General features: G+C 58.1%; 2 protein-coding genes across 4 annotated transcripts in view; one reads left to right on the top strand and one right to left on the bottom strand.

Moving 5' to 3' along the window:
• The window catches only part of LOC122175978 (myosin phosphatase Rho interacting protein), a 57,869-nt gene extending 47,443 nt beyond the window's left edge, over nucleotides 1–10,426 (bottom strand). For 2 of the 3 annotated variants that reach the window (XM_042864060.1, XM_042864063.1), the window contains exons 1-3: nucleotides 10,253–10,414; nucleotides 4,296–4,373; nucleotides 3,437–3,502 (exon numbers count right to left, since the gene is read on the bottom strand). In XM_042864060.1, the coding sequence (XP_042719994.1) occupies nucleotides 3,437–3,502; nucleotides 4,296–4,373; nucleotides 10,253–10,372 (264 nt within the window). In that variant the 5' untranslated portion in view covers nucleotides 10,373–10,414. Of the gene's footprint in view, nucleotides 1–3,436; nucleotides 3,503–4,295; nucleotides 4,374–10,252 lie in introns of all 3 variants that reach the window. The other variant, XM_042864062.1, reaches the window with a different exon arrangement.
• A 457-nt stretch (nucleotides 10,427–10,883) lies between these two features.
• Nucleotides 10,884–21,516, top strand: TNFRSF13B (TNF receptor superfamily member 13B). Its single transcript, XM_042864621.1, has 5 exons — nucleotides 10,884–10,912; nucleotides 17,902–18,094; nucleotides 19,021–19,137; nucleotides 19,707–19,955; nucleotides 20,559–21,516. Exons 2-5 carry the CDS (start codon nucleotides 17,956–17,958, stop codon nucleotides 20,831–20,833), a joined length of 780 nt encoding a protein of 259 aa, XP_042720555.1. The 5' UTR covers nucleotides 10,884–10,912; nucleotides 17,902–17,955; the 3' UTR covers nucleotides 20,834–21,516.
• Nucleotides 21,517–22,484: the final 968 nt, after the last annotated feature.

The following is a 22,484-nucleotide window of genomic DNA, read 5'->3' as shown; positions in this document are numbered from 1 at the left end:
TCTGCAACCAAACTGCACTTGCTGTTGGATGCTGTCCACACTCCACCCCCCTCTGACAAAAGGTGCTGGGATGAGGCTGCTGGGACAGAACCATGGCATGGGTTCCTGCTCCTCCCCTCAGGTACCAGCAGCCCCAGATCATGGCAGGACTATGGGCTGAGGGCTTCAGGATATCTGAAACCAAAGAGGGCAAGGGATCAAACTCTGCACTCCTCCTGGGTGCCTCTTTCACCTCCAGAACAATGCCTTGGGTGCATTTGGCTTAGCTTAATTCCTGGAGCTTCTTGGTCCTTTAACTTCAAACTATGGGGAAATAACTCACAAAGGGGAAAGTGGGGAACGCAGCTCATGGGACCACAGCACAAGCAACCGAGAGGCTGTTCAGTATGGAATGCAACACTGAACAAACCCTGAGCACCCAGCCTCTGCCGAGGGGAGTGAGGAATGCATGCAGGTTGGAGCAGGCTCAGCTTCCCTAGGGCTCAGCGGAGCTGGGAGCAGCCTGCTGGCACGCTGCTGCACGCCGGGACTGCGGCTGGAGGGGAAGGAGATGGGCACACACAGGGACTCATTCCCCCTGCGGGGTCCTGGTGAGCCCCGTGTGCACTGATGCTGGAGCACAGAGAGCAGGGTGCTCAGGGCTGGGTGCTTTTTATGGGTGCATTGCAACTGTTTGGGTCAGTTGTAAAAACAGCATGCAGCAGCCTGGGGCTGCAAACTAGAAAAAGAAGGAGGAAAAAAAAGCAAAAAAAGAGGAAAGAAAAAAAAAAAAAAAAAACAACAAACAGCCCCAGTCCAGCCAGTGGCTCAGCAGGGGACTGCAGTGCCAAAGCAGACTTCTTAGACCTCTCTGCTTCCAAACCGGTGCCTTCCCCGCATGCACGCCCTGTCCCACTGATGGGATTTTGGCAGTATTTGGGGCTCCTGGTGCACAGAGGAGGTTCTGGGCACTTGGCCCATCCCAATGCCTGTGGCATCTGCCCTGTGTGCACCCCTGGGTGATCCCCAGAGCTTCCCTCAATCCCAGCAGTGAGCTGTGGGATCCCAGCATAGCCCTCTGCCCCGCTCCCACTTGCAGAGCAGTGGCTCATTAGCTGCTGACCCCAGCTCAGAACCAGATGTGCCCTTTGCTGATGGTCAGGGGGAGGAAGAGGAGGCCAGCGCTGCCAATGGGGAGCTCAGCCCCAACCCTCTGCATCCCACGCCTTCCTCCCCTCCTCATTTTCAATAAAGCAGAAATTGCCAAACCCACACAATTAATGTCTAACAGGTTCAGGGCAGAGCAATTCAATCCACCTCCTGGGAGGTCCCTGCCCAGCTGCCGCCCAGCTCCCAGCACGCTGCCATGTCCCCCCACCACAGGACCTCCAGGAGCACAGTGAGGGGAATCATTCCTGCAATGGGGATCCCTCCCTGAGCAAAACAGCAGCACCTCCCTGGGAGAAGCCCTGGTTCTGCTGTGGAGCCATAGGCACAGGTGAGATCTTGAGGACAAACCAGTGTCCCCCCACAGTTCCAGCCCAAGGTGGGGGGCAGGAATAGAGCTCAGTCTTTGCATCCCACATAGGATCTCTGACCTGCACACGGCCATTCCCCATTACTCAGTCATCCCTGACTGCTGCTGTGGGGTCACAGAATCACCAAGATTGGAAAAGATCCCTAAGATCAGGTCCGACCATCGACCCATCCCCACCATGACACCAAACCATGTCCCTCAGTGCCACATTTCCATGATTCTGGAACACCTCCAGGGACAGTGACTCCACCACCTCCACGGGCAGCAGTTCCAATGCCTGCCTTCAGAGAAGACATTTTCCCTAACATCCAACCTGAGCCTCCCTTGATATGGTGGAAGAGGGTCCCAAACCCATCAGAACCACGACATCATCTGAGCTACACACTGGGAACCGCCATAGGGGAACCTACAGCACACATCAGAGCAAAGCAAATGCAGAAAGCACCTGGGGAAGCTGATGCTCTCAGTCACAAGGGACAGCAAGAGGTGATACTGCTGTCACATTCTGGGTCTCGCCCCAAGGGAATCAGCTCCTCCCTGCATAGCTCCAGCACTGGCAGTGCAATGCTGCCCTGGCGTGGGGCACACTGTGGGCAGGGATGCTCCAGTGCCACGGGCATTAGCAGAGCCAGCACAGGGACGTGATGTGCAGAAAGGTCAGGGGGGTATTTTTACACCATGTGTCAGACCCCTGGTCCCCAGGGGAGCAGCTCCATCTCCTCCATCTAAGGCCATGCTGAGGATACTCCCTGCCCTCCTCCTGTGATGCTCAGTGCAAGGAGCCAGCAGGAGAGGTAATGCTCCCCTCACACACCCTTTCTGCTGTTTTTTTCCCCCTCACTTTTTTTCCTTCCCAGGCAGCCCAAGGGAGCTGCACAACGCTCCCCAGCCCTCAGCACACTCTCCAGTGACATTCTCCTGCATCACGGGGACACGAGTGCACAGAATGGGGCTGAGGCACTGCTCCTGCCCAGGGGCAGCAGTGCCATGGGCAGTCATGATGGGATGCAATACAGCAAAAAAACCCACAAACATCATATTTCCCAACTCTCTCCTCGAGGCATTTCTCTGCGCTTTGTTTGTAGAACACCAAACAGCAGCCCAGCACAGGTTGTTGTCGCACTACAAATGCATCAAAAGCCTCCGCAGCTCTGAATGGAGATGTTTAAATTATTTACGGGACTTGGAGCAACTCCAAGAAAAAAATACAAACAAACAAACAACAGAAGGCATTGCTCTGGAGAAGCGCCCTGCACTCCTACACCTCACCCCACGTGCATGCATGCCCTGCACCCCAGTGCACCCGGCTCCACGAGCCTCTCACCCAGGAGCACCCCAGCACTCAGGATCAGGCTGTGCTGTGCCAAACCCCATGCAACCTGCTGCGTGCTTCATTTTGCCAACAGGCAGCCACAGGTGGGCACAGCAAGGCTGACCCTCCTCAGGCTCAGCAGCCTACCTGGCAGCTCACAATGGATAGAAGAGCTGCTTTCCTTCCTCCCTCCCTCATTTTGCTCCCAGAGCAGTGGGGGCAGACACGGCTCCCAGGAAGGATGAGCAGCACGAAGGCGTTCCGCGTTCCGCCTGACCTACTTTACACCAGCACCACACACAGCCTCCTCCCCAGGAACAGCCATGGTGATCCTCCACCACCAAACCCTCCCCAGCACCAAGCAGCAGGATGGGAAGGAGCTGGGGGGGGGTGGGGAACCTGAGGATCAGCACTCCACACCAGTGCCAGATCTGTCAGCAGCACATTCCCACTGCTGGTTTATACCAAAACTGAGCCCTCCAACACGTGGGCTTGGCCATCCAGCTCCACGGGACACCACAGGACATCGGCCTGGTGCCACGCTCCGGGAGCAGCACCAACACTGCAGGTTCTCACCAGCAGCAACGCCGTGGCCACGCAGCACTCACCATCTCGTCGAGGGCGTAGCGCAGCAACCCGTGCTCGTAGAGGATGAAGAATCGGCGCTGCCATTTCTGCAAGAGAAGACAGTAAAGGGAGTCATGGCAGTGCCAGCCCACAAAGCTGGGGTCACAACGCAGGACATCCCCCAGCAGAGCTCCAGCATGATGCAGAGCCCCCCCCAGCCCTCTCTCAGCATGGCCATGCGCACCAGATCAGAGCCCTGATCTGCCTGGAAAGGGCCTTTCTGTGCGTGCCAGCCTGTTTGCAGCCCAGAGCAAAAACTGGTTGAGCAGGCTGAAATTTGAAAGAGGAAAAAAAAATAAAAAAAAAGATCACAGATTCATAGCCCCAGTGCAGCAATTCTTATCTTGTTTTTCTCAGCCCTTCAGGCAAAGTCCAAGGTGCTCAGGAACAGCAAAACCACTGAGGTTCCAGTGAACCACAGTCCCATGTCCCTGTGAGCCATGACTCCCAGTAACGCCTGGGCTGAACCCAGAATCCAGTAAGGGGGGAGAGATTTTTACTGGTGGCAGGAATGGGAGCCTCCAGCTGCAGGACAGGGCAGGGATGTAGAGGATGCTCCAACTCTGCTCACATGGTTGCAGTGCTGCAAGGCTCGAGCTCTAGCAGCAACCCATTTGGGCAGCTGAGCATCAAGGTACCAAAACACAACAGCAGCCAGCAGTAACTTCACACTGCTTGAATGCAGCAGGCTCTGCGGTGCTCCAGCCCAGCAAACTGCACGCCCAGCAGAAAGAACCCTGCAGCAGGAAACCTCCCTGTCTTGCACAAGGGGATGGGCGCAGCATCATCGCCCCGTCCCGTCCCACCCCACCCCCCCAGCACCCACAGGGTGTCCCTTACCCGAGAGCGATGGACAGGATTGTCAAAGTCCGTTCCTTCAGGGGCCAGCAGCAGCCAGCCACCGTAAATGGGTTTGGCCTGAAAGAAAAGAGCAGAGAGGGATCAGCTGGAGCTGCCACACCAGGACGGGGCAAAGAACTCCACGTTCCCACCACCTCTTGAAACACTCTGGTTAAGCTGTTCGCTTTCATTCTTCTCCTTTTTATTATTTTTTCTCTTAAATCAGTGTCCAATGCAGTACCTCCCTGAGATCCCTCCTGCCAGTTGCTGTGGTTTTGTAATGCTAAAGAAAAAAAAAAAAAATAGTTTCCCCTCTGGAAAAATCCCTGTGAACAATAGAAGAAACTGCCTATGCACCAAAAACAGCCAAACGCGTGGAGTACCAAGCAAGCAAAGTGGGAACAAACCAGATGAGCAGTCCTTTCACTCCTTGTAAAGTGGGAAGTAATAACACAATCCCTTAAAGCCTACAGCCCCTTTAGGGGTGGCATTTCCTGGAGCATCACCTGCACCAAATGGCCCCGATGGCACTGCTGCCCCCAGCCCTGCAGGGACTCACAGACCCCACACCACCTCCTGCCCACTCTGCCCCACAGCACAGCCCCACCCAGCCGTGCTGTGACACCACCCAGCCCTGTGCCCACACTGGGACTTTGGAGCTGGGAGGAAAAAAAAGCAAAATTGCGAAATATTGAGTAACTCAAGGTGAGTCTGTGCTTGTAGGAATGGCGCACAGGGGCACGGAGCTCCCCATGAAAAGCACATGCATTGAGTCTGTTCTGGAGGTGCTATCATGGCCAAGAAGGAAGAAGAGGATGGAGGAAGCGGCACACAGCGTCTCCAACATCACCACCACAAAGCACCGAGCCCTCCTTTGTCCCCCATGTCCCCTTCCAACCCCTCAGAGCCACCTCCACAAGCAAACCCCACTGTACCAGACCCATACACAGGGATGAAATAACCCCATACCATCACCACTGGGGTCAGAACCCCTCCTGGTCTCACCCAGCCCCACCAAACCCATTTTGCCACAGCCTTTTCCAGCACCTGAAATACACAGCCTTAACACAGCACAATCGGAAGACCGATTGCAGATACCAAAACCCAAACAGCCACAAGGTACAAGTTAGCACCCAGCGCATGGGCAGCCCAGCTCTGTCCCCCCGCAGAGAAGCGCTTTTTAAAGCCAAACCCAAACAAACTGCTGCCAAAAGCGGTGCCCGGAGAGGCACAAATAGAAGGATGTGAGCACACACTGTGCCCAGAATAAATCCACTGCACCTGCATTGGGTTAAAATAAGGTCCGTGGGCACGGCTCAGAGCGAGACTTCCCTATCTGAGCAGATCCAGAGGGCAAGGTTGCAGCAATCCTAGTATTCCTGGGGTGGGCAGAAGACCAGAGCCGGTTTCTCCAGTGATGAAGCCAATGGGCCGGGGGTGCTGAAGGAGCCACCCGGCCGTGAAGAGGGGCACAGGGATGGTGCTGTGCCGGGTGGGAGCCCCACAGCCCCGTGGGACCGGCAGAGCTGACTCAGGCAGCAACGCCCCGGCGTCACCGCGCCGCTTCCGGTCGCACCTCTGCGGCACACCCAGGTACCCATCCCGCCCCCCACCCTGCCTGGCCCTGCTTAGCTTCACAGCCCGGTGGGGTGCCCTGCTGGGGGCTGTGCTGTGCCCATCCCCTGCTCTTGGTTACCCACACCCTGCCCCAGCCACTGCGTCCGTCTGTCCTTCTACTCCATGGGGACGCACAGCTTCTGAGCACAGCTCCTGGATTGGGGTAACGAAGAACCCTCACACATCCCCAGAGCTGTGGGGCAGTGCCAGGTCACTCCTTGCCAATGGGCAGCGCAGGGCCCTGGAATGGGGCTGTGTGCACGTGGCATGGGGACGAGGTTTGGTGGCACGGGGGGGATGGCTCAGCAGTTGGACGTGGTGTTCTGAGAAGTCTTCTCCAACATTAATGACTCTGTGATTCGATTCTATGATTCTGTGACAGCACGTGGAGCTGGGTGATGGGGCCAGACACAGGCTGGCACCATGAGGATATTGCTGCCCCAGGCAGAGCTGCGCCATCAGCCCCAGCCCACACAGATGCACACATCTCCCCTAAAACCAAACAGCAGTAACCTTCGTGGAGGCAGAAGCAACCCAATGAGTCGGGCACCGACTACAAGATCCCTGTTTGTTGCCTCCTTTCCTGGCACAGCTCAAGAGGTCAGCACCACCAACCGCAAATAGGGAACCTGGGCACCTGCAGCTCTGCACAGCTCATCTGTCTCTGCGGGCAAGCTGGAATGGGGAAGATGTCACAGCATTGGGGTGAGAAAGAGGCATGACAGCGAAGCAGGCTGCCCTCCCTTTAGCACTGCTCGCAAGAATGGATTGGTGCTGCTTTGTGCTCTGCCTGCTGCCAGGGGATGCAGCAAGGACCACAAAGCCCTGCAGCACTCAGCCCATGGGAGTCACCCCTCAGTAGCAACCCCACGAGTGGTGGCAGCTAGGTATGCAGGCACAGCAGCGTGCAGCCTCTCCCACAAAACCATATCTGCACAGCACAGCTACGGGGTGGGGGAAAGGACCCTGCAAACCCGCCCCAAGGCACACGGCCGTGCCCTGCAGCAGCACTCCCCCAGCACTGAGCAGCAGCAGCAGCTCCAAGTGCAGGAGCGGGGATTTATCGCTTCCTTGGGTGCCACAGCAGATAAGGAGCGGCGCCGTGCAGACCAACAGCAGTGCGTAAACTTGCAAAGGGGCCAGGGCTCCCCGATGTAGGATTGCAGGGCATGGGGCACCGGGCATTGCCCTGCTCCCAAATTCCTGCTGGCAGCAGCAGCTGGCGCAGGCAGCTTTGACATTTGCAGAGAACCTTCCCCTGTTCGGCTCAAACCATTAGTGAATGACAGGCAGATTTTTGCAGCGTGATACAGCGGGGGCTGCTTTCCAGGAACAAGGGGGCTTCTCCTCCCACACTGAGTAGGGGGTGGAGGTGAAAGCACGCCCAGGATACAACCCCTCCCCTGCTGCCCCGCAGCAACACGCAGAGCAGGGACTGGGGGTCACACAGCCCCATAGGTGCAAGACAACGCACTGGGGCCAGCACACTGCGCCAGCCCCACTCATCCCCAGGGACATGAGCCCTCTGCCCGCACAGCTGCATCAACACAAGGCCCTAAAGCAAAGTTCTGGTGCTCACACAGCCAGCAGTGGGGCACCCGAAGCTGCCGCTTCCCATCTGGCTGTTTGGTGTCCAGAACAGAAGGAAAGAAATAATGTCTAAAGGAGGGCCGTGAAAATATTCAAACTTGCTGCTGGGGATGGTGGTGGGAAAAGTCTGCGAGTGCCACGTTCCTGCTGGGTGGTCCTTGGGATGCCCATGCCAAAAATAAGGGCAATAAGACACGGGGAGCTGGGATGGCATCCTCAAGTTCCTGCTCTGTGCCAGTCCTGTGCCCCAAGGGAGAATTAAAGCGACGGAGCTACGTTCTGCTCTCCTCCCATCCAGACCAAGTGTGATGCTGAAGTCAATTCCCATCGTGGGGCTTCATTTTCCCTACAGACTACAGGAGCTGAGGGGGTCCAGCTTCCAATGCACCCCACCAGGAAGCTGAGAAACTCCAAAATGAGGATCATAGGGAACGAGGCAGCACTACACACTGAGATCAGGGCTGCAGCTCACACCGGGGGGGGAGCACAGCAACCCCCACCCATGTTTTCCCATGGCACCCATGGGGCCGCCCTGCACTGCACCGAACCCACACAAACAACTCGTGAACAGAGCAGGATTTGGGACTTAGAGCCCAGCAGCCCTTTGAAGCCCGATTACCGGGATCTGCAGCTAATCCTGGGCTGGGGGCTGCCTTTGGGGCACCAATCCCAACCCACCAATACCGCCAAAGGTTTGCGATGGGTCGCCAACGGGCAGCGGGGCTCCCGGCACCCGCGTGGGGATTAAAAGTCACAATGATCACCAAAATAGTAATAATAATAATAATAATAATAAAATCAATAGAAGTGGGGATGGGGAGCTGTGCCATGCTGTCACACCGGGTGCCTGGAGCCCACCACACACGGGTGCTCACAGCAGAGCACAGACCCCAAAGCGCCGCTGGAAGCAGCGGGGCCGCGGCTGCGTGCATCACACGCTCCAGAGCCTCCATCTTATCGGGGAGCGGTGGGATCGTTCTGCCCAGGCTGCGGGGGAGAAGCTGAGTGAGATCGCAACGCTTTCCCCAGTGAAAGCCCCAAAGCTGGGCACAGATCTGATCCCCGGGGTGACCCTGATCTCTGGAACCACCTCCCCTTTCGGACCTCCCAGGACAAAGCAAGAGACCGGGGGCCTCTCCCCCAGTCCCCTGCACTCTCTGCTGCAGGCGGCAGCGTGCAGCGCTGTGGCTCCCCCTCCTAAAAGCAATATGATGGCAGTGGAACCCCGTGAGGGGACAACCAGATGGTGGGGTCTCACCCCGTTCACCCCCAAGGACTCTCCTTTGTCTGGGCATGGCCGCCCGCCCCTTCCCGCACACAGCACGGCATTTTTTCCAGTTACATTTTTTCCATATTAGCCCTCAGATTTCATTATGTGGTGTGTCGTCCCCCCCCCTCCGCCCCCAGCGAGCACAGCAATATGTCTGATCTCATTGCCATAATAGGATCGGGAGCAGAGATGGCAGCCCCCACCCCAGCACAGTGCCGGACGGGGGCAGCGTGGGGCTGCATCCCCCCTCCCACCCACCTCAACCCCCCCCATAGGGCTGGGTGCTGCCCCACAGGAGTGTGCAAAGGCTCTGAGGAGGAAAAGGAAGAGGAGGAGGAAGGCCCATTTCTCCCTCCACAACCCCAAAACCTAGAGCCACCTTCTGCCCTCCATAGGAAATCCGGGGTGTTATAGGGCAGGGTGCTGTGACCAGAGGATCCAGGGGGGCTGTGCTGGTTACATCCCAATATGGACATGGACCCAGAGGGGGCAAAGGGCTCCCATGGGACCTGCATTTATCCATGGGGCCACTGGATCCCCACTGGATCTTCAGACAAATTATGGGAGCAAGGATCAGCCATGGAGTGCCTGAACCTCCCCCCCTCCCCAAGGAATCCATGGGCCCCAGCACACTTATGGGTTCAGCAGGCGCCTGCGACCCATAACAGCCCGTGTTGTTGTTGGGAGCACCAATGGGGCATCATGCTATCCACGGGACCCCCAGAGATCCCAGAGGACCCTCTGCTAACTATGAGGTCAGCACAAAGAGATCTTATGTTCTCCATACAACCCCAAGCTATCTATGGGGCCACTCAGCCCCATGGGATGTTATGCTATCAGTAGGATCCTGAGCTATCTATGGGGCCACCAGGTACTCACAGGACCCTATGCTATTTGTAGGATCCTGGGCTATCCACAGGGCCTGGAAGAACCTATGGAACTCCATGCTATCCATAGGAGCCCCGGCTATACCCTGGGGGCCAACAGGCACCCACAGAACCCTATACAATCCATAGGATCCTGAGCCATCTGTGGGGCCACCAAGCACCAATGGAACGCTATGCTACCCATAGGATCCTGAACTATCCACAGGGTTACCAGGCACCTATGGGACCGTATGGCATCCATAGGATCCCACACTACCTATGGGGCTACCAATCACCTCAGGGACCTTATCCTGTCCATAGGGCCCTGAGCCATCAAGTACCTACAGGACCCTAAGAACCGTATGGTGAACAATCTATAGGACCACCAGGCACACACAGGACCCGACGCTACCCATAGGACCCCGAGCTATCCACAGGGCCACCGAGCACCTATGGGACCCTCTGCTGCCCATAGGGCCACCAAACACCCACAAGATCCTGTGATACCCACAGCTCCCACAGCCACCGCACGGCACTCGGGTGTCAGAAGCGACAGGACAAAAGGCGGATTTGGGGGGGGGGGGGGGAAGAGAGGATTTGGGGACCGGTCCCACCTGGTTGAGATCCTCGTCGTTGAGCAGGTGGGACTCGCGGGGCTTGAAGCAGTTCTGGCACTTGCTCTTGTTGAAGATGTTGGCCTGGAACTTCCTGCACGGGTTGTCCTTGGCGGCCATGGCGCGCCCCGCGCCGCTCCGCGTCCGCTCAGCGCCCCGCGGAGCGCCCGCACCGCCGCACCGCCACCACCGCGCCCATCGCGGGCCGCGGCCTGCGCGGAGAGCCGGGCTTGGCGGGAGAGCGGAGATCCGAAGGAGGAATTCGAGCAACAACAACAAAAAGAATCGAAACCGCCGCCGCCACCAGCAACAAAAACACTCGGGATGTGGGGGTGGGGGGGGGGGGGGGGAAATCGAGAAAAAAATGATGAACAACAACCACAAAAATCGGAGATAAAAATAATAACAACAACAACAGAAAAAGAGGGGATTAAAAAAGCGGGGGCACGGCGCTCAGCGGACGCGCGGGGCCGAGCGGCGCGGGGCGGGGCGGGGCTGCGGGCGGGCGGGGCCGCGCGGAGCGGAGCGGAGCGGCGCGGAACGGAGTGGGGCCGACGCTGCGCTGCCCCCAAAGTTTCCACCTCCGGAGCCAGCGGGAAGGGGGCGGCGCCACAGCGCTGACGGACGGCGGTTCTCACCAATAGCGGAGGGAAGACGACGGTAACAAAAGGCCGTCGCAGCCAATGGGTCGCAAGGAGAGGGGAGGGCGCGGCGCGCCGCCTGTGGGCTCCTCCTCTCCCGGCCGGCCGTGGGGGAGGGTGGGGTGCTGACAGCTGGGGGCGGGGCCGGGCCTCGCTGTTGGGGGGGGGGGGGGGGGGGGGGCCCTGAGCTGTGCGTGGAGTTGCGCGCTGCCCCCCGCCGGGCGCGACCCCCCTTGCAATGGACCGCCTTCACGCACTGAATCCATCTCCGCCCCATAAGTATCCCTGTGCCAGGACTCCTCCCACCCCGCGTGACCCCCCAGCCCCATATTGACTCTCCGCCCCGGGCCCGCCCGGTCCGGGGGGGCACGGTCCCGTGGGCGGCCCCCCCCCCCCCAGGCGGAGCGGTACGGGGCCGTACCGCACGGAGTGCCATGCACCCATTCGCCCCAACGATGTCCCCAACCTGAGGCACAGCCCCGACCTCCAGGACACCCCAATGGGGGCACAGCCAACGCTCCGCAGTGTGCGGCAGCGGGGACAAAAGCAAGGAATGAGGGTGCAGCCACCGCCCTGGGGCCCCCAGGATCTCCTCTGTTTGCCCAACGTCGTGTGACCCGATGCAGAGCAGAGAGTTCACGTGCCCTGGTGGCGGTGAGGGCCCTAAAGCAGGGCTGGGGATGGGGACAGAACGGGGACGCAGCCGCCGATCCCCGCCCGGCGCTGCCCCGCTGTTTGATGTGGGTCCCCGCGCCGGCTCCGCGCCTTCATCCTCCAATAAATACAGAGCGACACGATGGCTCGCTGCTTTATTAATTTGGGGCTTCATCAAAGGATGCTTTAATCATCGTTTTCTCCCCTGCCAGCGTTGCTTGCTCGCAGTGCTCCTGGGGGGCCGTGAGCTCCGCCACGCTTTGCTGCTTTGGGTGCGATTCTCAGCTTCCTCCTCATCCCAGCGCAGCAGAACACACACAGCCCTTTGCCGTGCAAGGAGCAACGCCCTCTGTGTTTGCATCCCTGATGCCATCACCATGCGTGCTTACCAACACGGCCCCTTGGAGCACAGATGGTGTCCTCAAAAAGCTCTTTTGCCTCCAAGCCCTCCTTTCATCCCACGATGTCCATGGGGACATGGCGCACCCTACACCTCATGCACCCCAAACGGGGCGGGGATGAGTGTGGGGTGCATTCAAGCACTGCAGGGGGCTGCTGTGTCCCCAGATGCCATGCAGGGGACACCGTGTGTCCCTGAGGCAGATCGGGGACTATGATTCCCTGGGCAGCACAGGACATGGGGTTGGCATCCCCAGCAGTGCAGCCCAGCTCGTGGTGGCTCGGGGCTGTGACCTGGCGCCAGGGCTGACAGCTTGTGGGGATGCGGCTGGTGCTGCTGGTGCTACTGGTGCTGGTGATGCTGGGGCTGGTGCTGGGCTGGCTGCAGCTCTCCAAATATCCCACAGAACAGGACGGGCCTCTCCGTGAACCTGTCAGTCTGCATTCAGCTGCACTGCCTCGGCCGTGCGCAGCAAGCAGGGCTGCTGAGAATCCATCACTTATGACTTTTCCTACGTGACCGTATCATGGGCACGGCCATGGCACAGAGTGTTCCTTTGCATGCCATGTCCCCACCATCTGCATCTCAGGACATTCGGTTGGAGCATGGCAGCCCAGAGCTGGTCTGGAGCAGTTTTCCCAAAGTAGGGCAATTAAAGTAATATAGGAAAATGGAAAGTATTCGTCAGGAGCTGCAGTGGCAGAAGGGGAAGGAGCTGCGTGAGTCAGTGAGCCCCAGCAGCAGGTAAACAAGCAAGAGGTGTTACTCACCTGCTTTGGTCCTGCTTTGGGATGGGCAGCACAATGCCCTCCTGCTCCTGAAAGGCACTCAGTGGCACCAGGATGCCCAGCACAAAGGAGAGCTGCATCACTGCCTGGAGGTGCTACCAGGAGCATCCAATGTGAGGGCATCAGTGGGATGGGGATGTGGGACACATGGCCCAAGGAACATCCAGAAGAGCTCTTCTCTGCATGCATGACCCGGGGCAGCCCGTCTCCCCACACCTCCACTTGGCCATCATTACATGGAGCCAGACGGACGGATGCCCAGGGCACAGGGGAGGGCTCAGCGTGCAAAACCATGCATCTAACACAGGAAAACTGCTGCTTGGAAATGTGCGTGGGTGAAAACAGCCTCACAGATGGAGCAAAGCCCCCAGGTGGCTTGAAGCCTGCACCCAGCCTTCCCATTGGGAAAGCCAAAGGAGCCACATGAACGTCTGGGAGAAACACACAGTGCTCAGCTGCAGCTGCTGTAGCCAAGAGCAGAGTGCAACGTGCACAGGGCTGGAAGGATCCTGCACAGCCCCTGCTTTGCACACATGCACACAGCCCAGGAGCTGGGTTAAACCACATCCCAGCAAGTAGAGATTTCCTCTCATTCAGTTGAGTGCGAGTTCATACCCTCCTCTTAAAACTGGGCCAATGGTTAATGACTCTCCCAGTCAGGCTGCGAGGGACCATATCCCACAGCTGCTTCCTGCCTTCAGTGGGGAAAGTCTGACTCTTTTGTTCCCCCCAGATTTTGACTGGGTGCCCAGGCAGAGCAGATCCCCATCACATCCCCTTCTTGTGCTGCTCACCAGCCTGTTGTCCCCATCAGCACCAGGGATGTTCCCCACACAGGGCACACCCCACGCACAGCCCCTCGGCTGCCCCCAGGTGTGTTCCGGTGACTCCACATCATGCAGCTTTTACAAAGGGAAACATCACCTGGCCGTCAATGAGCTGCATTGCAGACAGTCGTTAGGCAGCACGCAATTAGCGATCCGCCAGCCCAGAGCCGTGCCAAACCCCGAGCCGCCTCACTCGACAGGCGCTGCCATCCATGAAACCAAACTAACGACCTTAATTATATTTTTAGTTTCTAATTTTGGGCTGACACTGTCCCCAGTTACCCAGCCCATCATTTGCCCGGGGATCGCCATCAGCCCTACCTGCTCTGTAATTCCCAGGGTCGGCCCTTTTATCCCCTTTCCCCATTTGGCTCCTGCTGGCCTCCCTCCAGCCCCATGGAATTTCCCCAGGGTTTTTCAGCATTAAAAATTAACTGCATTAACTCTGCATCCTGCAAGCCTGCTCCTGCAAGGAGCAGCCCTCCTCCTGCAACACCCTCAGCCCAGTGCAGGGAACGGCCCTTCGCTGGGGCTGTCGGGATGGGGCCCCCTGAATGCTGGGTGTGGGATGGGGCAATGGTAAGGATTTGCTCACGAAAACGCTGCACGCATCGACGGTGCTTTGGTCATGGCACACACCACGGTGCTTCTGTGACAGCACTGGGACAGGGAACACTTACCCCAAATGGAGTCAGATTTGGGGAGCCAGCCTGATTTTTGGTAACCTTCCTCTTCTGCACCGGGTTTTGGCGAGACACCTTCGCCCTGGGACGGCACCCAACGCAGCTGCTGGGTCAGACCCCGCGGCACGGAGACGCGGATGGGTTCAGAGCATCCTTATGGCGATGCCCCCACGCGACGGCAGCAGAACGAGGCTGTGATGCAAAACGAGCCGCACGTGGGCTGCGGAACCTCCCGCTTCTGTGTGCGCTGCTGGGCTGCGGGGCTGCGGGAACCGCAGCGCGGAACAGAGCGAACCGAGGCTGCCACCTCCCGGTGCGGAGCAGCACTTCGCCTTGTCGCTCCCCCGCGTCCCCCCGAGGGCTCTCGGCTGCGGGTGGCGGTGCGGAGCCGCTCAGCAGAAGGAGCGGCTGTGGGATGTTGTGCCGCTGTGGTCGCGGAGCGGCGTCCCCTGGGGATGCGCGGAGCACCGCCCGCATCGCGGCCACGGCCGTTCGAGAGGTGCCTGCAGGGAGCCAGGGTGAAAGAAATGAGCTCGGCACCATCTGTGCTCTGCTCAGTTTCGGTTCCAAACGTCTCCCCTTCCCCTTCTCCTCCTCCCCCCTTCCAGCCCTTTTTTTGGATCTCACAGGGTGCATGTGTGCAAGAAATGCCTTGGCCAAGGTCCATTCCTATGTGAGCACAGGGAATGCAGAAAGCAGCAAGTCCTGAGCAAAACAGCCCAGGAAAGCATTGCTCTGGGCGCTGGTGTTCAGCAGCACTTGAGAGCCGTGTGCCACCTCAGAGACCACAGGAGGGCCAGTGCTGCTTGGAGGTACCCGACCAGGGAGTGAGGTCCCAGTCACAGCATGAGCTGAGAATTTTAAAGCTGAGCTCGCAGGGCCTTCCTCTGCTCACTGAGGAGGGACAAAGCACCCCCAAGTGCTTCTCACTTCCCTCTTGAGGGCACACAGAGTGGAAACTGCAAGTGTCCTGCTGCTATTTGCAGAGGCAGGTTTCCCCTGCAAAGTCCCAAGAGCTGCAGAGATGTGGCTGTAGCTCCAGGCCTGGCTCTGCCACACTCACAGCGCCAACATCACATTTTCCTCTGCTGCCAGCCCTGCAGGTGGGCAATCCATGGGCTCCTGGAGCACCGAGCTCAGGGGCTGAGGCTGCAGCATGAACAACCACAGGGATGCGCAGCAAAGGGCGCATTTTCCTCCCCAGGCTCCATAGCGTCATTTCAGCCATGCAGCTGCCGTCTCCCAGGTGTACCTCTGCTTCCCTCCTACAGCTCTCACCCTGACCATAACCCTGACCATCAGCCACACGTGCAGAGCTGTGATATGTGCACAGCTTCCCTGCTGCAGCATCAGTGCAGGCTGCACGCAGCCGTGGGGTGCTGGGCTGCTCTGCTCTCTGAGCAGATTCACCTCCAATATCCCATGGTGGGGAACGCAGCCCATTGACTGAGATTTTGCTTTGGAGTCAGAGCAGTAGATCCATGGGAACTCGTGCAGCAGGCGCTTCCCCAGGGACGCCCATCCTGACATGAGATGCTCCCAGCAGAGCTGTCCCCTGCACCATTCTCTGCCATGGGCGATGAGCTCCATCCCACCAACACCAACCCCACCAGCTCACGGCCCCAGTCACACAGGGCAGGAGTTTTTGTGCTGAACGGAAAACCCTTGATGCTGCCCCACTGATGTTTATAGAAAGTAGCAGGTATCGCTCCTTCCTTCCCCTCCAGCTGCTGCTTCTGCAGAACCATCCCCCGGGCTGAGCTGAGTCACCACCGTGTGCTGCAGTGCTGTGGGAAACAGGGAGAAACTGGCAGGAATCAACGTTCTATCAATGGAAAAAGGGGAAAAGAGCAGCTGCCCAGCCTGGTTTGCTGTTTCTAAAGAGACCCCATGGAGTGTGGGGGTACCCTTGGGTGGGAGCATCGCTCCTCCCCACCTGCACTGCGCACTGTGCCATCCTTCTGGCTGCACAGCCCCGTGCTCACATCGCTGCTCCTTTCCTCTGCAAAGCTTGGGAAAGCAACAACACAGTGCCAGCTGCCCATCCCAGGGTGTCCATTTTGCTCAGTAGAACTGTGGAATCACAGAACATCCCGAGTTGGAAGGGAACCACACAGATCATGGAATCTCAATCCCGCTCCACACAGCACCACCCAAACCCAAACCTGATGTCTGAGGGCAGTGCTCTGATGCCCCCTGAGCTCCAGCAGTGTGGGGCTGAGCCCAACACCCTGGGAGCTGTTCCATGCCCATCATCCTCTGGCACAGAGCCTCCTCCTATCCCCAACCCAGCCCTCCCCTGACGCAGCTCTGCTCTGTTCCCCCTGGTAGAAGAGCTCCCATGAAGATGAGTGATGCCAAGGCTGCAGATCCGCATACCCCATGGGACCTCTCCCTGCTGCGAGGACCAGGACCAGGACATCCCCATTCTGTGCCTGGTGACAGTGCCTCCCCCCCATCCCTGAGCCCCCAGCAGCTCAAGGAGCCAATGCACTGCGCTGTGCGCGTGGCCAATTTGCATCGAAGGGATAAGGGGAAGCCCCAGGAAACACATGGCCCAGGCATTAATCAAATCTACCTCTAATTATAAACCTGCAGAGTAGTGCGCAGGGCTGGAGCTGGCAGCACGATGGCAGCAGCCAGGACACAATAGGCACTGCGGGAGAGCTGAGCGTGAGTTACCCTCGGTGGGGCTGCTGGCCTGGGGGCTGCATTTGCAGGGGCTGGAAGGGAGAGGAGAGCACTGTGGGGCAGTGGGGATGGTTGGTGCTGTGGGGCAGGAATGGTCGCATGATGCTTTGGATGGAGGCTGGGCGCTGGATGTGTGCAGGGGGATGCATGGCCTGGCTTTGCAGGACAGTGCTCAGCTCGCCTCCATCCATGGGAGACATCTCTTGGGGGACAAAAAGTCCTGAAAGTGCATTGGAGGAGAGTGCAGGCCTGAGCCATGCTGCGCTGCAGACATTGCTATCTGCCAGCTCACAGCAATGTGGATGGAACAACTGGGACTACAGGGGCTGTATCTCACTGCAGAGACACAGACCCTTCCTGGAGCACAGGGGTATTTCTATACCGAAATCAAACTGTGTCTCCATGAAGGCAGCAGCCCCGGCCGAGGTACTGCACAGATTTCAGCGCTGCATGTCAGAGCCTCAAACATTTCAGCTCCCCATATCCAGAGCAGCCGACCCACAGGAAACAGCTGTGGCTCCACAGTGGGATGTGGGTGCCCACATCAGCAAACGGCTGCTAAGAACGAAACCCTTACAGGGATACAGCATCCTTTAAATTTTCATCCCTCCTGAGCTTTTCTGCTGCTTCCACCAATGTCTCCATCAGCATCACATCCCTTTGCTCTCCCCAGCCCTGAGCACAGACACAGAGAGGGGAATAGCAGAAGCACTCCTACTTTCGGGGCCCCCGTGTGCTGCTGAGAGCTGCCCCCAAGGGACGCCTCTCTTTCTGCTGCTTAGGAAAATGCGACACATCAGAAGTGGGTTTCGATATGATGCTGACACACCAAAGTGAGATGTCAGAAATTACGTGCAGGGCAGCAGGAGCAGCCCCAGGGCCACAGAGGAATTCAGAACGTTCTAGACTTACAAACCGATTCAGCAGTTGGTACCGATGGTCACTACGGCTGTTCCCTTGCACAGGTCTCAGCGCAGGGCGCACCGACCCCGCACACTTTTCCCTCACCTCTCACAGCCATGGATGGGACGTGCCTGGGAAAAACCACCATAAACAACTGCACCAACCAGCAGTACTGGGACAGCCTCCTGTGCGTGTGCATCCCCTGCAGCCTCATGTGCGGGCGCTCGGCTGTATGGAGGTGCACAGCGCTGTGCGGTGAGTGGGGCCTTGAATTGCAACCCCACAGTGCTGGGGAACACAGCAGTGGGCTCTGGCAGCAGCTCAGTGCAGTACAGCAGAGAGTTGTCTGTGTTATCATGTGCTGGAGAGTTGGGCAGAGTGGAACCCTGTGAGGTTCAACGACGACAAGTGCTGAGCCCTGTAACCTGGGGAGGGATAACTGCACGCATCAGTACAGCTTGGGGCTGAGCTGCTGGGAAGGGCTCTGCAGGGAAGAGCTGAGCGTCTTTGTGGCCAGCAGGGCGACCAGTGGTTGACCAACAGCCGGCTGTGTGCCGGAAGGGTGCCCTGGTGGCCCAGGAGACCAATGGTTCCCTGCAGTGCATTGCAGTGAGGCCAGCAGGTGAGGGAGATGCTCCTCTCCTCTGCTCTGCCCTGGGGAGCCTGCATCTGCAGCCCGGGGCTGGGATCCCAGCCCCAGGCTGACAGGGAACTGCTGGAGAGATCCCAACAGAGGGCTGCAGAGATGGTGGGGGCCTGGAGCACCGAGGGAAAGGCTGAGAGCCCTGGGCTGTGAAGTCTGAGAGGGATCTGATTAGTGCTGACCAATATCTAAAGGGCAGGAGTCAAGGGGATAGGGCCCTTCCAATCCCGATTCTGTGATGTCCCTGCACTACTCCTTCCTGGGGTCTGATGAAGCCTTTCTGGAGCTGCATTAACAGCAATAACCCACAGTTGTCACCTGATGAAGGGACACATCAGGTGCAGCTTATGTATGTAATGATAAACTCAATCAGGAGGTGTGCAAAGCTGCACTGTGAGTTCTGCATGGCAGGGGAGGGGAGCAGAGGCACACTGCCCCCAAACCCTGCATACAAACCCACATGCATGGCCCCATCCCTCCCCAGTGGGCCACGGATGTGCTCAGAGTGAGCTCTGCTCCACTCCTTCCCTTCCTGCAGAGTCTGCAGTCTGTAACAGGAGAGCTGGCTTCTACTATGACGAGCTGGTGAAAAAATGCATCAACTGCAGCACAGTTTGTGGGCAGCACCCCAAGCAGTGCGATGCAGCATGTGGAGGTAAGCCGGGGGATGAGAGGTGGAAGGGGTGCAAGTTTATGGGATGGAAGAGGCAGCAAGCACAGCTCCTTTGTTCTGATACAGGGTGTGGCTGCAGTCCATGCAGCTGTTGCATTTCCCACCTGGGTGAGCTGCAAGTCCCACACTGGGGTTGAAAAGATCTCCTTTGCCAGCCCTGAGAAATGCAAGCTGCAGGGCTGCTTCCAGCTTCTCTCCAAGCAGAGTTCATTAACGCTGTTAGCATCCTTTCCCTATCAAAAAGCTGACAGCGTGAGCAACACAGCAGAAAGGTTTTGCAGAATCTGAGAATGCTTTGGATTGGAAAAAAGCTTAAAGATCAGAGAATCATAGGATGATGTGGGTTGGAAAGATGGTCCCTAAAGATCAGAGAACGGTTGGGTTGGAAGGGACCACGCAGCCCCACCCCTGCTGTGGGCTGGCTGCCCCCCCCCAGCTCAGGGCACTCAGGGTCCATCCGTGGCCTCGGGCACCTCCAGGCATGGGGCACCCACAGCTCTGGGCACTCTGCTCTGTGCCTCTCTGCCCTCTGCTCTCTGTCTGCCCCCCAGGATCTCTGCTCGCCAGCCACTCCCCGCCAGCCGCCCTGATCTCAGCATCACCTCCTGCAGCTGCACTGGAGCAGAAGCTCTGTGTGGAACAGGAGCCATGGCTGGTGGTGTACCTACTGCTGGGGCTCTGCCTCTGCGCCCTCGTCTGCTCCCTGGTGCTGGGCTGGACACACCTGCGGAGGAAGGGGGAGGTGGGCTCCTGCCAGGCCAGCACAGGGACCTGCCACTGCCGGGAGGACCCCGCCAAAGGTGAGTGCTGGGGGCACGGGGAGGAGATGGGCAGCCGGGGGTAGCTGTCACCTGAAAGCAGAGCCACGCTGTGCACAAGGCTGGGAGGGAACAAACCCAGCAATGGGCCGCACAGCCTGGGAAGGAGCAGGACTTTGAGGATGCTGTGTTGTTCAGCCTTTGCTTTTAAGGGCAGCTGAGAGGTGAAAAGGGATTTCCTGTTTGCTTTTGAATACCTCGTGCTCAACCTTGGTTGTCAGAGCTCAGATAACAGAGCAGAGCATTTCACCAGCCCAGGCAGTGCTGCGTGACCCTCGAGCCAGCAGCCCCTGTGTCTTGTGCAGCACTGCACCACTGCATTTGCACACAGTGCAAAAGGAGCACTTAAGAAAAGACAACTGGCATGTAACATTATAAATGTTACAGCTGCTTTAGCCCTACACCTGCAGCCTTCCTGCCCTAGGCACTTTCCCATTTATCCCTCTGCTCTTGGGGCAGCCGGACAAACACGGACGACGCATTTCAAGCACAGCAGCAGCGCATGTGATTAACCTCTGTGCTTCCAGCACTGCCTCCTTGCAGGCTGTGGTGCTGCTCTGCAGAATTTCATGCCTCTATCTGCAGATCACCTGGTGGAAGCAGGCAGCGTCGGTGAGGGATCCACGGGCAGCAAAGTCTCAGAGCCGGTGGAAACCTGCGGCTTCTGCTTCCCCGGCCACGGCTCTGCTGTGCAGGAGACCAAAGCTTGCCACAGCCCCTCCTGCCATGCAGGGGAACGAGCTGCTGCCTCTCACACTGGGATATGCAGCACAGGCAGTGCCGGGGCGATCCCCAGCCCCAACGATGGCCACTTCAAAATCATATGCTCCCCTTCACAAGAGAAGACGCCCATGGTGTGACTGTGGGGAGCGCTCCTGAACGGGGCCGGAAAGGAGGGCTGCTCCCCGTGCTGCTGGACCACAGCTGCTTCACCCTCTGCCTCCAGCACCCATTTCCACCAGGATGGGCGGACAAAGCACAGCTTCTGCACAAGGGCTGTAGGCCACAGACTGTTCTCTTCCACTCACCCGAATTCCCGGTTAGCAGTGACTCCATCCTTCTGCCCGACCTCTGTGCATCCCGGTCAGGGGCTGCTCATCCCAGCTCCTCCATCAGCACCACTTTGCCTCCGCCGAAGGAATCGATGCGCAGCCGTTGCCGCTGCCACACTCTCATCTTCCACCTTTAACTGAGCTTTTGTTCACATGCAAGAACAGAGGAGCTGTGCTGGGCACTGCTGGAATGGGGTTCTGATATGAAAAGCCATCCCAGGCTGAGAAGTTTCTGAAGTGCTCTGAGTTTTGGTCTGCTGCTGGTGGGGCTGCCTGACAGAGCTGGGAACGGTGATGCTCAAAAGCTGCTATGGAAAACGGCGGGTTCAGTGCATGTAACTAAGTTCTCACTAAAGGGGGGTGTGGGGCTTTTGCTTGGTGAGGAACGACTCTCAAGAGGAGATTCAAGGCCTTGAGTTTCTTAGACCAGAACTTGAGACTTGAAAGAATACATGGGAGTGTCATCAGATGCACGAATTGGTGATGGGAAAATAAACAGCTGGAGAAACCATGAGCAGATACAGTCCTGTGCCCTGCTATGCATTTCTTTCATGTCTCAGCACTAAGGCAGGCAGGCAGCACCAGGGTGAGCACAGCACAGCTGCTGCTGCGATGCACTCACAGAGCACACGAGCACCAGGGCCACGAGGAACCCATGGTAAGTGGAATGAGCAATGGGAGGCTGAAGGTGCACTGACAGCCTCTCTTTGCCTCATGGCTGGTAAGCAGGGCAAAGCTTGAGTCCATCTCCGGCAACCAACGTGGCAATTCTCGGCCTCCTCCTTTTTGGGGGTGGGATGAGATCTGTGTGGTTCTGCATTTACAGCCTGGTCCTCCCACCCTGACAGACGTGGTACTTCCACAGCTCCAAAGCCACCTCAGCCTCCCACCAACACCTGCAGCCTCTGTTCTCGCTCAGCCTCAGCTCTGCCTCTACTCTAATACCTCAGTTCTTCCTTGGTTCCCCCCCACCAAATCCTTCAGCCTTTTCTGTTCAAACTAAAACCTTCCTCAGCCCCCAGCTCCCTTCCAACCTTGCACAGCACTTCTGCCTGTGTTAGCACTCAGCCTCAGCTCTTGCTCTGCCTCCATCAGCCCCTCACATCCTTTCCATTGACCCAAAGCTCCTCATCCCCACTCGTGGTGAGCTCCTCACTCCCCCCATTGGGCACTGCTCAGATTCTGCACCACTTCAGCTTCCCCTCCTTTGATCCTCAGCTGGTTCTCGGCTCCCAGCCTCCTTTCCCAACCCTCCTCCAGCCCCAGCTTGATGGATGAGGGCAGCAGCCCCTGAGCCAAAATCTGTGCCCCAGGAAGCAGGGAATGCACACACCCACAGCCAGCTCCTTCCTTCCAACCCTGATAAGCAGGAGGGGAACATTCCTCACCATCAGACGTGGCCTCCCCACCTGGAAATATAAATAGAATTATCAGCAAAGGTAACAGGGAGCAAATTGGT

This window comes from Lagopus leucura, unplaced genomic scaffold (assembly GCF_019238085.1).
Source record: "Lagopus leucura isolate 7727_CA_CO unplaced genomic scaffold, USGS_WTPT01 Super-Scaffold_760, whole genome shotgun sequence".
Taxonomy (NCBI): domain Eukaryota; kingdom Metazoa; phylum Chordata; class Aves; order Galliformes; family Phasianidae; genus Lagopus; species Lagopus leucura.
The sequence above is the reverse complement of the archived record's forward strand: the minus strand, read 5'-3'. Positions and strand labels throughout refer to the sequence as shown.

Bases quoted from the DNA above. Each gene is read 5' to 3' on its own strand.
- TNFRSF13B (XM_042864621.1), top strand. From the start codon at position 17,956: ATGGATGGGACGTGCCTGGGAAAAACCACCATAAACAACTGCACCAAC. The intron at 19,138-19,706 runs GTAAGCCGGGGG...TCTGCCCCCCAG, and splicing joins GTGCGATGCAGCATGTGGAG to GATCTCTGCTCGCCAGCCAC. The intron at 19,956-20,558 runs GTGAGTGCTGGG...CTCTATCTGCAG, and splicing joins CCGGGAGGACCCCGCCAAAG to ATCACCTGGTGGAAGCAGGC.